The following is an 18,862-nucleotide window of genomic DNA, read 5'->3' as shown; positions in this document are numbered from 1 at the left end:
TACTGTTCTAAAAATCAACTGAAATTACTGCTGGTAGTTTGTTTGTTGAATCACATTGCAGTTTGAGAAATTAGTCTTGAGAGATCCTGCTGTGTTTCTATAGCAATGACTTCAAGTTATAAAACCAACACTGAAGACAGGATCCTGCTGTCAGATACATAGTGCTCATTTCCATGGACTAAAAAAAACCCAAAAAAATCTCACCCCCCTATCTCAAAAAACAAGAAACTACCTGTCATTGTGTTGGTTCTATGGAGAGCTAGCAATACACCTCATCAAGGTTTTAAAAAACAGCTATTGTAAATAAAATTATCTTAAATACTCTAAGCAGAGACCAAATTTCAAAACAAAATTGTCTTCTAAAAACAGTATATCAGCTCTTAATGCAATAGCAGGCATTGACATTATCTAATAAAACATATCTTTTTCTCCAACATGGATTTTAGTAAGCTAGTGTATATTTTTGCTATATTATAATCTATGTTCAAAAAAAATTTAACCATTCCTAAAATTCTCTACTTTAGAAAAGTTCAGTAGATTTTTACCCATATTTTTACATAAAAGACCATAAAAATGAATGTGAATACTCTGATTATTTCTAGTTAAGAACACTACTTAACTGCTAGAATCAAGAAGTGAGACACTCTGAATCACTCCATGAACATTGGTAAGACCTGGGAACTGACTGAAACTGCTCCAGACTTTTTTATCCATGTAAGGACAGTAGCATTTTTCACAAAGACGTGATGAGGAAAATATTGTGTGTGCACATATTTGCATACACATATTCTAAGACCTACATTAATTTAAAAAAATTTCCACACGTTTGAATGTGCTAAGCCAGCTCTGAATAGAAGCAAGAATGGAATATACAAAATAGAATTCTCATCTCTCCATAAAATCATCATGCTGTATGATAACTGTATGTACAGAAATACACACTACTATGCGTTTGAATTAGCTTTAATTTTTCTCATACCAGTGCAGTTTGTTAGAATGACAAAAAACATTTTTCAAACACCAAGGATGTGATTTCACACAGCCATGAAAAATAAGATGGCAATGCTTACCTTCCAAACTTTTTATATCTGAAGAGCATAATATGCTACTGGAATGCAACAAATACTTCGTTCACCCTTCTGTAGTAATCAGTTGTGAACCATTCTCCTGCAAGGCTAATTATTTGTGTGCCCATCCCTCCTAAACTTCAGTATGAACCGCAAACTTCAGTTTTACTTTGTCAACATACACTTGTACTTCAAGACTGAAGACACTTGTAACATCATGCAGTAGTAAACTCAGCAGCCTAACAAGATGTAATAAAATTAGGCCTAAAAACATCAGGAGTATTGTCTATTAAAAAAAAAAAAATTGCGATGAGCCTGTTGTTTTCAGTCTAATAAATTCTACACACACACAGTAATAGGAAAATAAAAATTAACTTTCAAAACTCATATTATGAAAAGACCCCACTATCACACATTCTTTTAAAAATCACTATTTTTGGGCATATATTTATTATTCATGAAAATATTCATAAGCAAAAAGGTTTTCTGTAAATATCAAAGGGGATTAAAACCATTGCTTACTTAAAAGTAGCAGAATAGAGTCTGTAATTTTATTACAATGACCTATCACTTTAAAAATAATGACTTCAGGTATATGCACATGTCAAAATAGACACATAAACATTTTTTATTTTTATGTAAGCAGATTCATCTCTGTCACAGCCATGTAGGGTATTAAAAGAAGGGTATTTTTTATTTGTGTTCAACTCATATAAAGACACACTATCGATTCACAACAAATTCACCTATACAATATGAAATTCACATCAGGCTTTTCTGCCATGCCGCTAACCTTGTAGATTCTCTTTACTGAATACTCCAACTATGAAATCTTAGAAATACAGTCACTTTAGAAATTTAAAGAACATTTAACATGCTGGTCAGAAGTAAAAGATAAGAAACAAAACATTGACACAATCTTAATGAAGTAGAAAGATGAAGACAAGTACTTGTAGGACTGGGAGAGAAATTTTCACCTTATATTCAGTGGCAAATAATTTGTTTATAAATTCTTTATTTTTTATTTTTGTGTTCATGAGATTCGGAATAAACAGAGCCCTAAATCACAGTAAGTCCTTATCCATGTGCCCAGAGATACATTTACTGGCAACATAGAGCTAAAAACACTCCTGAGAGATGTTTTCAACTGAATCTAAGAACCATGTGTGAAATGTGTTAATTCAAACTATGGAGAGAATACACATATCAAATTTCATAACAAAAATGCTTTCACTGAAGGACCTTCTGATTCAACAACCTCTTAAGAGACAAATCATTGGCACCTCAAAAGAAATGCACTAGACAAAGATGATGAACATCAGTGTAGAAACTATATTCACCATAATCTACAGCTTGCCACTAAAACAGTAACAGCTTCAGCACATGTTTGCCCACAAAATTCAGTACAATATTACAGATCTGACAGACATGCACTACTATACAAGATTTAATACACATTCTTATTTCAGAGTTGATGCACTATGCTTCAGTTCTGAGACAGCTCACAGAACTAAAACAATTTACTTGATCATAATTCACAGAAGCAGAAATGAACATATAGATTTTCTTTTAAAAATATGTTCTCTTTTTACCACAAGGACTTGCTCCGTTGACTAGAAACCATTTACCCCCTAGTGATACTCAGTCAGTAGTATGTGATTGATTACTTCAGGTATTTCTGTATTTGCAGAGGTGTAACATGGCACAATCTCTTTTAGAACTTCCCATATCACTTCAAGTACTAGGAAATAACGAATCAAATACATTTCACCAGCGTAAAAATATTAAAAACAGTCATTACAGTATTTTTTTCCAGCTGGCCAAGAAGTAACGCTAGTGGGACACCAAAGTGAAATAGGATCCATATATTCCTTAAATCTATTTCAAATCATAACATCATTACAAATGTTCTTCCCTGCCTCTCAATTTTGGTTGCATACTGGAGTCCCCTTTTCCCCCTAGTGTAATATTAAAGCTTGGAGTAACCACCTTCTTAAATACACTAATTTTTCTCCTCCCTTGCCTCTTTTAACTGTGCCCTTGTAATCATCTTATTCCTTGGCATTTGTACAAATCCTTTCCCACAGACCTATTTTTACTCAAATTTCAAATAAGTATCATGACTGCAGCAACAGTCCATAAGCAAAACTCTCCACTCCCTATGACAAGAAGCAGCACATTGATTTGCTTTAAGTACAGAGAAAGCATTAGTCAGGCAGCTGGGGTAGCTCTAGTAGCTGCTATTCCATAAACTTTCTTTAGGATCATCAAATTAAATTCTCAACTCTGAAATATTATGTGAGGTTGCATATTATGTTTTAAATCACATCAAGCACATAAAAATACACTGTGTTCAGGGGCAATGAATTTCTAGGCACTTAATTTTCATTCTTTTCTACAGAAATTCTGTAAATTCGTCTGAAGGTCCCATCACACTTCAGTGTGCCATGGCCCAAACTACTTCATGGCAATGGTTAAATGATACCTTTACAGCAATTCTGGAATTCTTTCAGTGTAATGGAGATCCATTACACTGTTACCATAAACTGCATTTTAAACACGACAGATCACCTGAGTTGTACAATACCATACAACAGATTTAAAATGTTTCTATACATAGCAACAAAGGAGTGGCTTTCACATTCACAAAGAAAAACTGCCACTAGGAGAAAGGAAGGGCTGAAAGATGAGTGCAAAGTTGTCAAGACAAGTAAAGTGCTCAGATAACTACAGTGAGAAAAGACCAGTGGATGACAAAAGTTTAAGCAAAAGGAAAACAAAGATACTTGTCCTTTCAAAAGGTTTGATTTCAGAAGATTTTTTAATAATATATGCAAACATTTAATTTTTCCCTTACATTTAAAATAAATATAAGGACTCTGGGCTGTAAAAGCATAAACATACAAAAAATTATAAAAATGAGCTATATATAGCTATTTAAGGGGTTTACAGTAAAATAAGTAATAACAAAAATAAGTAAAATAAAAAGGGGAGTAGTTAACTTGAAAGTGGTAGAAGACTAACAAGTGCTTTTTATGTCTCAGAAACTATTTTTTGACTGTGGTCATGCCTATGTCTATGTCAGTTTACCCACCTGAGTATGGCAAAAACAAATAAGTATCAGTAAACATTTCTTTCAGAAGCATTTCAGACCTTGCAGAAATGCAATAGGAAAGTACAAAAAAATATGAAAAGAGAGATTGTAAGACTCCAGTAAGTCTAGAGGCACACTTCAACATGCCAGGTTATATATCTGCCATTCAATTTCTGAATTTTTTCAAGCAGCTGAGGGCATTGGATGACACCTCATCACTTCAGCAAGCACAAAGAAACAACAAAAAAATGAACCATAAAAAAGTAAGAGATAAATAAACAAATCTTTTTCATAACAAAAAGACTCTAGAAATTTATAGTGGTAACTGGTTAACATTTATTTGGAATGAAAAAGATTTCTGGAAAAAAAAAAATATTAGTTTGGTTTCTGTTTTAACAGAAATCCTCATATTCACCTTACCACTTAACAGATTACAGTGAGATCTCAGTAAAGAGTGTAATTTTCATGAATTCTGCTGACATCAGTAGAATTCTAGCTGTTACTAGTGGTCACAACAGTCTGAGCATATGAACTAAAACACAGGATCAAAACCTTATATGCCAATTAAAAAAAATAAACAACTAAGAAAGAATCCACTTGGCTAGGATTAAATGTTTGACGCGAATTAACAAAACACTGCAATTTCTACTATTCCAAAGTTTACGGCTTTGTTATGAAACTCTATGAAAATCCCAAAAAAATGTATGGCTGAGGAGGTATGTCTGTGTGATTGAACCTTTCAAACCTCATAAAAAACACCAGTTAATAATCACAACATTTAACAGATGAGATTCTTAGGACTGAAAATACTCATTTCCAGCCATACCATAGTCTTACAGGTAGCATTGTTATTCAGCTTATCTGAGTAACAGCAAGATTTTAGTATTTACAATTGTGAATCCTGGAACAACTAAATGGACTAGGTGAAAAAGAGAAATCTCAGATTTCAAATTAAACAAATGGGTACTTGCTCTCATTGCTACCAAACTAGGTTGCTCCTAATTCAGAATCAAAAAAAGTATTTCCTACAATTAAGTTATTGTAGGACGAGTAAGATACTGAGTTTAGAAAGTAGACATTTAAAAAAGCACACTGTGTATGCAGTCAATTAGCAGAAAATAAGCAACAATGGAAATTTTAATAAATTTTTTGCATCTTTAGGGTTTTTTTTCCCCTCAAAAAATGTTTTCCACCGTAATCCAAACTTTTTTTTTTAAATTCAGAGTAAGAGAAAGAAAACGGTCCCAGTCAGTATCCAGTAATCTGCAAAAGTCGACACCATGTACCAAAAAGAAAAAAATATAAGCAAAGTAGAAATCTTTCAGCAGTTCTTTGAAACATTCTTTCAAATACTATTTTTTTTTTCAAACAAAACCCAGTGGTGCTGCATCACACATAACTCTTCAGTGCTTTTACCACAAGCTAGCCATATGTCAAGAACTCCATATGCAAAGCATCATAAAGCATAAATGTAGATTTTTCCACACACTATAGACATGCATCCTGCAAGAAGCTATAAGGATTTAGATTACAACATCAGTTTGATTAGAAACACAATTACAGGAATAAAAGAAGGAAGAAACTGTGCCAGTTTTTTTGTTATACTTTGGTCATGTCGCGTTATCCCATGCAGATGTTCTGAAAATTCAGCATGCAAGTTACAAAGTTAAATAAAAAAACAAACAAAAACAAATTAACAACAAAGAGCTTTCCCTGAATATTTTTGAACTAAAATATCCAGTACAACAGAATTACCAATAATCTCATAATTTTTTTACTTTTCAAAATTAAAATTCAGTAGTAGTGCATATACATTCAAAAGATACAAGAAAGATATTTAGTAACAGATTCTTCAGCTCTCAATTTCTTTCTCAATACAATCAATGCATTAGGAAACACCTGCAGCTGGGACAGCTCACATAAGCCACTGTTCTTGTTCTTTTCTGTACTTCTCAGACCACTTCTGGGTAAGCTCAAGGTAAACATTTGGTTTATGGGGTTTATAATCAAGGTAAACCACCTGTCCAGTCCGTTTTGGGACAGCTTTTTCAATCTGAGTTCCCTCGTGCCATTCATTAAAAGATGTAATGGAAATAATTTCTGGTCGCACCAGAAGGGCTGCACTGAAGGCAGTCTCATAGTACTTCCCATTGACACGGTTCCGCGTGTTGTGGTTGTTCCATGGTCGGATGCTGGTATCAATATAACCTGGCCCCACACTTGGAATAAACATTAAGTTGTTACTATCACAAAAGGCTTTTAAACTTGCCCAATTATGATGAGATGAGCCATAGGAGAAGCCATTGGTGGCAAAGTACGTATACATTCCATCGAAACCACTTCTGTGAATGTCATGCTTATGTCTTTCTTCTACAAGAAGTGCAATGAATAATGCATCATAGGGAGTATTTCGAATACTCTGGGATCCAGACATAGTTAACAGATTTGCCCATATTTCAGGAATTGTTACGTAAGAGTCATAAACATAAAACATGGGAAGAAGTCTGCCTGTGCTGGTCTTGTGCCTATAAAAGGCTGGATGGCTTCCGTATCTACAAAGCAAACAAGTATCGTTAAGATAAAATTTATCATTTGGAAAATACTGTTGTACAACCTGAGCTGAAGACTCTTCCAAAAAATGAATTTAAAAAGACAGGACATGGACTTTGAAACACAAAACATCATGTCCACAAAACTTCAGTCCAGAGCTTGCTGAAGTATCAAACAATGACTCTTCAAAAAACCTTTAAAATACTACAAATTAGCAACTGTCCTGGGTTTGGCAAGGAATAGAGTTAATATTCTTAGTAGCTGCTCCAGTGCTGTGTCTTTTTGGTTTTTTTTTTTGATTTAGCATGAGAATAAAACTGATGCTTTGTCTGCTGTTAAGTAGTGCTTATCCTAAGTCAAGGACTTCTCAGTGTCTCCTGCTCTGCCAGTGAGGAACTGCACAAAAAGCTGGGAGGAAGGAAGGCCAGGACAGCTGACCTAAGCTGGCCAAAGAGATATGCCACACTTCAGAATGTCATGCCCATATATAAACTGAGGGAGCTGCCTGGAAGGGGACGGAACATTGTCCTGGGCTGAGCTGGGTACTGTTCAGAAGGTGGTGAGCAATTTGTCTCAGATTTTGTTACTCTCTCTCCTTCTTCTTTCCATTACCATTCTATTCATTTCCATTATAATACTATTTTGTTTCAATCATTAAATTGCTCTTATCTCAATCCACAAAGTCTATATTTTCTTTCTGATTGACTTCTCCAGTGCTGAGGGATGTCAGGGGAAGCAAGGGGCACTTGGTGATATCCAGTTGCTGGCTGGTGTTAAACTGTGACAGTAACTTAGTGTCAAACTGTGCTACAGTTATCAGCTTCCTCTGAAGGGCAACTCTCTAATTCAGCATGAAATAAAGACAGTCTAAGCAGCACTGATAAGCAAAACACCTAACAAATGTATGGAAATTGTCAAGATAAATTAAAATCATTAGAGGTCAACACAATAAAGCTCTATCTGCTAGTTTATCATTATCAAAATGTACATTTTATTTAACTATAAATCATGTTGCTAATCTGAAGTATCTAATGTATGACTTGTGACATTAAAAGACTGTAGAAAGCAATTTAAATTTGAGAATCTATGTAAAATTCACACTTGAGGATTTATAAAAAAGACTGATTTTTGCAGTGTTGAAATACGAACAAAGTTTCTTTTAGTTCTCTTCAGTCTCTGTAGGCATTATAAGCTATTTTTATAAGCTTTAGTTCATATACCAAAGTCCCCTAAACCAGCAGGTAAGAAACTCCAGGGACACCATTCTGAAAAAACTCACTTGTCAATGATGTACTTGACATTGTGGTACATGCTGCGATCATCTCTGTCTTTGTAAGGTTCGATATGAAAAGTGACCTGAAAGATGAAAACAAAGCAACAGCAACACAAACATAAAACACTACTGAATACGTGGGCACTGGGTACTATATAAAGCAAGTACCAGCCAAATATGTAATTCTTTACAGACCAAACATTTCATCAGTCTATACTAATAATAATCCAACCCTGCACTACAGACATTAGAAGTTTCCAATTCCATGAAATTTGGTATTAAATACTTAGGTTTTTTACATTAAAACAGAGCACTGTTCTTGTTTACCCTAGATTACAGCAAGTGGTAATCATGCTTCATAAAAATTAAAAAGCTACAAAACCTAAAACTTAAAACAAAATATTATCTATTTGAATGTCAAAGAACTGATAAACTAATGAAACATTTTAATATTTAATTTCTAACTAATGTATTAAAATCTGCTAAAGATAATGCTCCAAGGATAGTTTTCAGAGTCTAAATACATTTTAAGATATGCAAAATGAAAACTTAAATTTTATAGATTTATCAACAACAACAAGCTCTTGGAAATAAATATAATATAATGTACTGCTATTGCTCTGAATGTCAAGCTTGGAGCTTATGGAATTGATTAACTAGTGTGTGTGAATTCCAATGTAAAAATGAATTTGTTTTCAAATAGACAATCATGGAAGAATACATTACATTAATCACAGCAACAACTTTTTCAGAAGCAGAATGTATTTAATAAAGTCTTTGACAACTCTGCAAGAGTAGAAAAATTCCATTGCGGAGCCAGTCTCTCCTTTATTAAGTAGAAACTATAGAAAAATAGTGTTAGACTAAATCACTGACTGACAGTAGAGGCTGAAAAGCACTATAATTTCATCTTCCATTTCCAACTATGAAAATCAGACAAATCAAAAGGGTGTATTTTCTCCCAGATTTCTATTTAGCAAACGTAACAGAAATATATTTTGTATTTTGGCTTTGGTCTACAATGGACTTATTCTAATAACTTACTAGTGCAAGAATGCTTAAAAACATTACAGTGAAGGTAGCCCTTCCTGCAATATCTATACTGAATATCTGTACTCCAGTAATTCTTCCAAGTGGTAACTGCAGCTTCATTCATACTGCAATCATTAGCACACTTTTACACACTACTGTACTTTCCTTGGTAGCTTATTTAATTTGGCCTTGACTCCTTTGAGACTTGAATGCTTAACAAATTCTTTTAGGTGAGAGCAAACTCCATTAAATGGTCTGAAAATTTTGAGGAAGGACAATACCTTTCTTCTGTCCTTTTAGAAATTTATTATTAGAGTGCAATCTATATTATATAATGCAAATCACACAGGATTTTTAACAGTTTCAAAATTACTTCTGTAAGTGATTTAATTATCCTATTTTCCTCCTGCTTGCTAAGGAATTTACAGTTACATCCAGTGACAGGAAATTTCACTGACAATCTGCAACTTGCATAACAAACTAAAACTCGAGCAGATGAACAGGCTCTGTGTTAAGTACACAGTATAGACAGCACACTCCAGAGATGAAACATATGCAGCTACTTAAAAACTCAAATTCATTACCTGGGAGAGATTAAAATGAAATACACATTTTCATTATCACAAAGGGAAATACAAGTTTTATTCTAATAATAAACAAAATCAAACCAAATTTAAGATTCTACTGATCAATTAATGTATTTTTTAAACTGACTTGATATTTCACCTATTTTAAGAATCCAATAACTTAGCCCTCCTGTCCTGTCATGCCCTGAAGTAACCTTAAAGTCTGAGTAGCATGTCTCTGACCTTATAGTCCAAAACAAGTGTTTCTGATACTTTCTGGAATAAAGACATTTATTCAAACTAGATATTCCAAATTTGTCTTTATTTCTCATAGATGATCACTCCTGACCTCTATGATCAGGTGCTAGAAAGTTATGAAATAATGCAAAATGAAGATAAGTCTTTCTCCTTTCTCAAAGTTTCTTAGTTTATAGCTCACTGTATTTCATAGTATTTTGGAATATGTAATACTTCCCTCAACTCCCAAGACTCACTGGAAAACAACATAATGTCTTATTTTAAAAACTGTTTTCTGAAAAGAAATTAGAAAAGAATAAAAATCCACAACACTATACCTCAGACTCTGCAAGCTAAAGCAGATGACAATATTTATTCTGCTTATAAAGGAATATTACTCTGGTCCTACAAAAGTTCAGTGCAATTCAAAGACTTCCATAAACAAAAAGAAGTGCAGTATAATAGCAAAGTTTACTTTCCTAATTGGTCCTATTATATGCATCTAGATATACTTTACCTTTAGGTTGTATTTGTGTGCATAGTCCAAAACAACTGGCACTAAATCATCAGTAGGCTCTCCATTTTCATCAGCCATACCTGGTGGGTACCATGAAAGAACTATTACACCTGAAAGTACAAAAATTGAGTTTTAAATCATGTTGTTTAAAATATTACAGGTATACTGTAACATTGTCATGAGTTACAATTATTGATGTGAAATCTACATAAAATAAATCAGAATCTCAAATTACTTTTTAATCAGTTACAAAATCTCAGTATTCTCAGAGTGGAATTTAACAACTCTCATTATAGGACTGCAAAACAAACAATGGTTAGATCATTTATCAGGGGATCCAATCTGTACTCAGTGTCCTAAGCCTAACACATAAGAGCTGTTCCCTCCCACTTTTCAGCACACCACTCCAACCTTCAGGATGGACAAGATGAAAAGTGTGCTCCCCTCTAAGGCATTAAAGTTACACCATGATACAGGCAGAGAATATCAAGATACATGGGTTATAGAATAGGCAAGAGATGTGAGAGCTGTGCATGTGATGAAAGACATTCTTATCTTATGGAACTTTATTCCCCATCTTATTTCTTCATTGTACCTCTGGCTCAAATATAAAACAACCATTTATTACTAGAAGCAGTGATTCAATCCCACAACCTTCTTTCTTGCTTGTACAGTTACTATGGTGTAATCCATCCTTCCAAGCATGTGAAATTAGTTTTTAAATTTATTATCTTCAAAAATGCCTGAGTAACTCAATAATTTAAGGATGTTACCAGTGCTGTGGAGAAAAAAAGACAACAAATAACGTCTTCATACTGTAAATTTTTCTGATGCTCTCCAAGAATAGCAAAAGAACACACTCTTCAGAAAGGCAAAACCCGTTCCTTCTAAAATAAAATGCAGTCAAAAAAACAGATTGTATCTTTTAAATGCACAGCTGGAAACAATATCAAAAAGAAGCTAAGTCTGAAAAAAATACATGAAATACTGATGTAGGAATATTTTCCTATCAATGATATTTAGAACATATAGAAGAATAAGTCAATGTGGTTCTTTTTAACTAGGTAATGATTTAAGTAAATGAATAAATTCACTGAGCTAGGGAAGTATATATTCTAAATTCCACCTACTTAACTAGCATTATACAATTTCTGACCAACAATTTCCAACAAACAATTTGAAAATTAGGAAAAAGAAGCCACAGATTACAGTGAGTACGTAGTCACACAATATCCAAACCAGAAATTTCGGCTCACCACACACAGAAGGGAGTTTAACTACCCTTAGGCACACTATCTCTGCATTTTATCAAAAAGAAAATCACAAATAACAGATAATCACAAGAGACAGTCTGCTCAAGGAAAGCAAAATGAAATATTTTACTGCATTTTGTCGTACTATCTTTTATTTCACACAAAAGCAAAGGACTAAATGTAAATGAGTAAGGTGTTATGGCAAGCAGAACAGCAACAAATCCAGATTATCTTGACAAGACCCTTTTTTACACCTTTAGGAAATATGTAAAAGTTCAGGAGACAGAATTATTAATCAAGGAACCTAAATTCACATTGGTCTTTTCCTGAAAAAGTCTACTACACACTTTCTTTCCTATGGTTAAAAAATAAAGTTATATACCACTTAAAGAGTCAAAAAAAAAAAAAAAAAAAAAGAGGATGGACTTGACACTAAAAACAATGTCATAAATGTTTTTAAAAGCAGAATAGTCACTAAAACAAAAAATGGACTATTGCAAAGAAAAGGCTGGTGCAAAAAAAATTTCCTTAAGCAATCTTATTAATAAAATTTACTGGTTTAATCTGTAAAATATTAGGAAATTATTATTTAAGAATTGTAAAATATAAGAAGAAGACAGGGAAGCATGAGATTTCTGTTTGTTCTGATTGTTGCCCCAATCTCTTACGCGCCTTCAATCATTAGACAATATTTGCTGAAAGAACCACTTACATTTCTCTTTTTTCGTAAGATCCTTGATAAAGCCTCAAAAATGGCTAGAAAAAATTATTATGTGACTGTAAAATACAGTCATGGATGAGACACTGGCTAAGAGAGAAAAAGTAGAAATTGTAAGTAGTCAGCCTCACAGTACGCAAAAAATGAATGAAGTATAATTAAAAAAAAAATTGATGATTTATGTTAGTCAAATCTAGATGGAAGAGGACAAATTCAATTGTACTTAAATCCTTAAGTGAGAATAGCAGCAGGAAAAAGTGACTCTTTATAAGTATCAATGTCACAGGAAGTCTGAACTACTCATTCACATTGCTGAGTTTTAACTGGAAAACTGACTGAAGTTACTAAAAAAAATGATTATGCAAAGCATTCTTCCTAGTAATTGGCACCTTTTTCACTAGGAGTTCAACTTTCTTAGACATCTGTATTAAGAGGATGAGAAACATCACATATTCTTCTAAAGCTGCAAGTGCCCCCCTTGCCTTCATTGCACTATCATAAATTATTTTGGTCTAGGTTGCTTAGTTGCTTACTGGCAACTTGTATCTGAGATTTCTCTGCAACAGTCTTGTTACTCCTGTTCATGGAGTTATGTTACTGAAGAGGGTGAGAAATTTCCTATGATTTTATTAACCCTTGTATAAAATAAAGGTTAGGTTAAAACCCACAAGATGACAACAACCAAGAAGTAGACACTACACAAGTAAACATTGCCAATCAAAATATAACAATTACATTAAACTGTAATGATTAGATGAATGAAGGACATTCAATACAAGGTGATTAGCAGTATCAATAATGCTATTAGCTTTGGTCATGCTGTTCCAACTACATTTACAGAAGCTGTTCAGAATTTAGTATTAGCCTATATGACTGCTTATTTTAAAGAAGATTAACATAAAAAGGACAATAAAGCCCAACAAGGAACAAGATCAAAAATACATTGAATGTTCTTATGTTTGCAGTTCACCTTATTTAGAAAAAGGGAACATCAATTTGCATTGAAAGAAGATACTTTTGGATAGTAAGGAATTAATACTCAATTGTTACTGCACACACACAGCATTCACAGAAAACCCCACTCATATTTGAACAGGCTGCTCCTTAAGCATGCTAGCATGATTTACTGAAACCTGTCCTTTAAACTGAAGTATTCATCTCCAAAAATAAAATACACAAACAACATATTCCAGTCAAGGTTTCTGTTTTTTCATGTATGTTATCAGTGTTTAGCAGTAAGTAATGAAAAACATGTACCTACAGTATTACAAACACCGTTCTTACATTTCTGTGCTGTTACACTCATCAGACACAGCTCTGAAGATGTAGGTTTCAGTTGAGGGTTAAAACTCAGAGATACAAAGACATTTACTAGTTTCAGACATTTCCTGAATTACACAGAAAAACAGATAGCTCAGTTGTGCTCATTCACAGATGTAAGGCTGGATAAATGAACAACATGCTGAAATGTTAACATTCATTACCAGTTGAAGCTGTACGCATTTGCATCATGTGGGCTTCTATGACAGTAGGGTCTTTGGAACTGTAAGATCCAAGTTCTGGATAAAAGTTGGCCCCAATGTCCTCAGGAGGATTATGCCTTCCCTTTGGATAATTGTTTGCAATTTTGGGATCCCAATGTGGCAACAACGGATGATTCCAGTGAATATATTTACCATCAAACTGTGGATTCCCATACCAAGTATAGTAGAATATGTGAAAGTTATAATTAGGAGAAGAAAGCTCCTCTTCCAGCTTTTTTACTGGAGACATAGATGCCTTCATAGTATTGACAGCAATACTATGCAAATTACTGACACGTGTTACAGTATCTCCTTGAGCCCTATTTAGCAAGTTCTGCTTACTGTCTAAGAGCACTGTCCGTTGTTGAAGCTCCGGCAACAAACCAAGTCCAAATGGATCCCCAAAGCCAGCTCTGTCAGGTCTCAGAGTCTTCAAAGCCATCATTATGGAGCAAATAAACAAAATAAAAAGCAACAAAATGATGCATGTTCTTCTGCGAAATCTTGCCATGATGTCATAGTTCAGAATCCCAACAGAAGGATTTTGGCCGGAACTGATCAAAAGACAAAATATTTTTAAGTCAGATTTCTTATTACCTAGTATTTAGCAGTATGAAATGCTTCATAAAATCTCTACATAATAAAAATAACAAGAGACAAATGTGACGCATACACTGACCACAGAACTAAGAGACTGTGGAGGATGAGGTACACAAACAAAATCCCATTTCCTTCTTTGAGAACATATGTCACATTTTGAGGTTCTACCACCAAAGATATATTTTATAACATATTTTACTTTTGAACTTAATTTTTATCCTAACCCAGACAAATCCCATGAAATGGAAATTCTGGTTACATTATTTCAGAACTATTATGTTTTGCAAATGCTATTCAGGTAGCAATAATAAAGAAAACAGAAGAAAAAAACAGAAGCTATGAAAGGACACTAACAGAGCAGAACAAGAGTAAAAAACAAAATGGGGTATGACAGAACTACAGCTTGTGTACAGAATGCAGGTTTCATTTACTAACCTATTTACTGGCTTGAGACCAAGCACTTTGCGTTCTGTTAACCAATGCATTAACAAAATACTCCAGCAAACTAAATTTGAAACCATGATGTTTTACAACTTTACAGATCTAAAATTTTATTTTTTTTTCTGAACCGCATAAGCAAAAAACAGCATAGCATTAAGGATGTAGATCAAACAGAAAGCTTGTAAGTTAGCTGCTGGCAGCCAGTTAGTACAATGTCACAGCTGCCTGACACTTCATGTAGTGTTCCAGGGCTAAATTAAAAACATGACCAATGGTACACAGCAAGATTTGAATCATGAAACTAGGGGGAAGAAAATCATTATAATGGAAGGCCTGGTCATTTTATTTATAACTTTAATTCCTGTACAACATTATCACAAGAGAACCAGAGAAAAGGATTAACAAAATATAGGTTACCACAGAATTCTGTGGAACAAGATTATGCATAAAATTGACAACACTAAACCAGTAAACCTAAGAATTAATTTCTGATTCAAGGGTCATTCGACATAGTATAGCTGTGATTTCTATTTCTGTCACTGACCTGCAAATTTTAGACTCTTATTTTAATTTACTGAGCTATACACAGGTAGTTTTAAAATACTTGTAAATTATTTGACCTTAGTTTCCTACCAGTGCATTAATATAGAGCTCAGTTGTCACAATATGCTGCTTACTACTGCTATGATAATTTTAGATAAGCAGTCTTAGAATATGTTTTTTAACAATACAGCCTGAATTGGAATAGCAGTATTACAGTCCCATTTCCAATATTAATCCATTCTTCTACTGTCTGTTATAATTTCTGGGATTCATTTGGTCACTCATTTACTTTAAGAGAAAAGTCCAGTTAACATTTCAAAAATAAACAACAAAATCCCAATGCACTTTCACCTTGTTAGAGAGTGAACTCAGTTAAATGAGAATCACAGCACTAAAGCCAACAAAGAACAGATGGAACAAGGCAAGACTATGATGTTCATTTTGCCCAACTGGATTCTGAAACCATACATTTGGCTACTGTCAGAGAAAATGATTTTACAGCATACATGCTTACAGGATTTCACATCGCTTTACGTCAAAATACAGGGTTCTTCTTCTGTGGCTAACAATCCATCCCCATGATTTGAGAATTCTGTCAGAGATTGTCTGGAGTATAGAACACTTACTTTAATAAGAAATTAACTTTAAATACACTCAAACTGCTCCTGCTATTTTTCATTACCTTTTCAGTCTTCTTCATAGTATATTATGCTACCTCTACCTGGTAATTTAACTCAATTTTCAGATTAGATAAACTGAAGTTTTCTGAAGGGTTAGGATTTTTGTTTTTAAGGAAACAATATTATCCATCTGACTAGTGTATTAATATATTCCATTTAATTTAAATAAAATTCCACTGATCTTCATTAAACAACATACAGGACTACCAGAGATAAACCACCTCTGCAATTATAATTTTATCTCTTCTGTGAAGAAGAATTCATGACTGCAATGTCACAAGGTTTGTCATTTGGGTTTTCCTATTCCATACCAAAGAAGCTGTTCCTTTTTATTCTTGGTTGACATATCAGCTACTCAATGCCTCCTGTTTAGATCAAGACTTCACTACCATTCAGTCATTTGTCTACAGTGTCAGGAATTGATCTTGGTGCACCACATTATTATTTCAACAAGAATTTTTTTATAGGGAACATTCACCATTGAAGTATACTAAAAAATGAGCAGCATGCCCACTAGTATTTGACTAGCATTAAGACATACCCTGGTCTACTATATCATATGATTAACTTCTGCTATGCTTATACAGAGGCTCAGCATCAAAGTGCAAAATTTCTAGAACAAGGAAGTGATATCTATGGTAAATAAAGGCTTGTGTTTTAGGGAGACATCAGTCTCAATGACAATAATGTAATTCACACCTGGCACAGATACCTATATTGTAAAAGCTGCATCAAAGAGCTACAGGTTGGCAGTGCTTCATGTGTCATTTAATCTTGCTCAGATCTACTTTTCAGAGACAGTGACAGATAAACTACCCTGATCAATGCTAGTGCCACAGCAGAATGGCAATAATGGAGGAACAGACTGAGCAAACATGCCTGTGAAACAGATACATGAAATAATGTCTATCCCTGGAAGTGGAAAAACCTTAAAAATGCATTTCTTATTCAACAGTCATTAGACAAAGAACATTCAAATTTTAGAGTCTGACTGCAATATACTGAGGTACACGTCACTCCTACAGACTTAGGAAGTATCCTGCCTTGGACTTTTGGGTGCACTTGGATCTAACAGCAATTGACGTTCTCGGTAGGAATAAGTCAGGCTGAATAACTTCAGCTTTATGAAGGTTAAGTTGTTGCATGCAGTTACCCTGACTCAGAAGCTTTTGGATTCAAACTCCATGTTTGTTCACACATATAGGTGTACCACACAAAAATGTAAGCAGTTTGGGTTCCTTCTCTTGACTACTCAACAAATTTTAAAATAAGAAAAAAACCATCTGTAACAGGTCAGAGTTTCTCCTTTAATGAATACAGATAGTAGTTTCCTTTATAATATGAGAAAAATATGACACTTTAGTAGGAAAAGTTAAAACCTGTATTTCCTCAACATCCAGTTCTTTTCTCAAAAAACCCCAGAACATCTGACACAGTTGTTTTACTTTTTAGTTTGCAAATAACTATACAGAATTGAAAAAGCACAAAATACATGTAAGTCTATCCCATTATGATCATCCCTGTTCCAAATTAATTTGGGTTTTTTTGGTAATAAGTAGCATTAAATTCATCATAGTAGGCAAAACTTCCAGATGTTCTTCTTAAAACAACTCCTACATGAAGAAAAAAAAGGGTCTATGAGAAAGTCGGAGTAATTTTCCTAACTGTTCCACATACTTAATTGAATGTCTCAAGCTCTTACTCAACAGTGATTTTTTTTCTCCCTCAATACTGCTTTTTATACCCTTAAGTTACTGTGCAAGGAAACCTTCTGTTTGTCCTTTCCACTATAGGAAGAAAAAACCATACAGATATACAGATGATGAGCTTTTCTTCCCCTGGCGTATTTCCCCAAAATGAATCTTTCTTTAGTCAGAGAAGAAAAAGCAATTTAAAAAAGTGGTTGAAAGGGACGATGGTGCTTAATTACTTGAGATAATTTTGGTAAGGCAATTCAAGTTTTAGTGCCTTGCCTAGTGGGTTGCTTTTTTTCAGTTTTACAAATTCCAAAAAAGAAATACACTATGCAAAGAAAGTAGGTTGAGATAAAACAGATTTACCTAGTTTAGCAAGAATCAGCAAATACTATAATTTATTTGCTCTGAAGTTCCTTAACCATAAAAAATGGAAATGCAACATAGGGGAGAGCTCTGAAAATCTGATTTTACTGATCAAGGGTAAGGTCATCCAGAAGCCACTGAGGCTGGTAGCTCATGGATGGGATCAAAGCTTCTCAGCTAAGTTATCTAAACTTAGTTTCTACTAGGTTTTCCCAGTTCAAAGAAGCTGAAAACTCTGACAGATCAGCTCTAGAGCTAGACCTTAAAGCCTCAATTCTGGAGCTAGAGTGCAGATGTGCACCTAGAACATTAATTCAGTTTCCAGGTGACTGACCAAGTGAGGACTGGTAAAAGTGTTAAAAGCACATTTACATAGCACATTGTGATCTGGAGATCACAAAGAGTAAAAAGCAACAGAAGCTGACTACTATATGTGTAGGTACATTGCGAGTGTTTCTAGTACTAGGAAGAACCTGGGAACTTCTCAAAAACTTTCTGTATATGAAAAGTCTTCTCCTAAAGCCTTTTTAAAAAAATAGCTTGAAAATCATTAAAGATATAAGAAAACATTAGATACGGCATGCAGACACTTCACAGCTGTGTTACATGCTAAAAAGGTATATCTTTAAACACTTCCAATAACAGATTTCTTTCACGTCTACTGAATTTAGAAAAAGGCATTTAAAATCCGACAACCAGAAAACAGAA

The 18,862-nt window shown here is 33.9% G+C and overlaps 1 protein-coding gene across 3 annotated transcripts in view; it reads right to left on the bottom strand.

Annotated features, from left to right (window-relative positions):
• Nucleotides 1-1,671: 1,671 nt before the first annotated feature.
• Nucleotides 1,672-18,862, bottom strand: part of MANEA (mannosidase endo-alpha) — a 17,858-nt gene continuing 667 nt past the window's right edge. For all 3 annotated transcript variants that reach the window (XM_021545278.3, XM_085574867.1, XM_085574868.1), the window contains exons 2-5: nucleotides 13,792-14,384; nucleotides 10,337-10,446; nucleotides 7,991-8,067; nucleotides 1,672-6,713 (exon numbers count right to left, since the gene is read on the bottom strand). In XM_021545278.3, coding sequence (XP_021400953.1) covers nucleotides 6,077-6,713; nucleotides 7,991-8,067; nucleotides 10,337-10,446; nucleotides 13,792-14,341 — 1,374 coding nt within the window. In that variant the 5' untranslated portion in view covers nucleotides 14,342-14,384 and the 3' untranslated portion in view covers nucleotides 1,672-6,076. The remainder of the gene's footprint in view (nucleotides 6,714-7,990; nucleotides 8,068-10,336; nucleotides 10,447-13,791; nucleotides 14,385-18,862) is intronic.

The sequence above is a fragment of the Lonchura striata genome, chromosome 3, assembly GCF_050655825.1.
Source record: "Lonchura striata isolate lonStrDom1 chromosome 3, ASM5065582v1, whole genome shotgun sequence".
Classification (NCBI taxonomy): Eukaryota; Metazoa; Chordata; class Aves; order Passeriformes; family Estrildidae; genus Lonchura; species Lonchura striata.
This window is presented reverse-complemented; position numbering and strand designations above follow the sequence as displayed.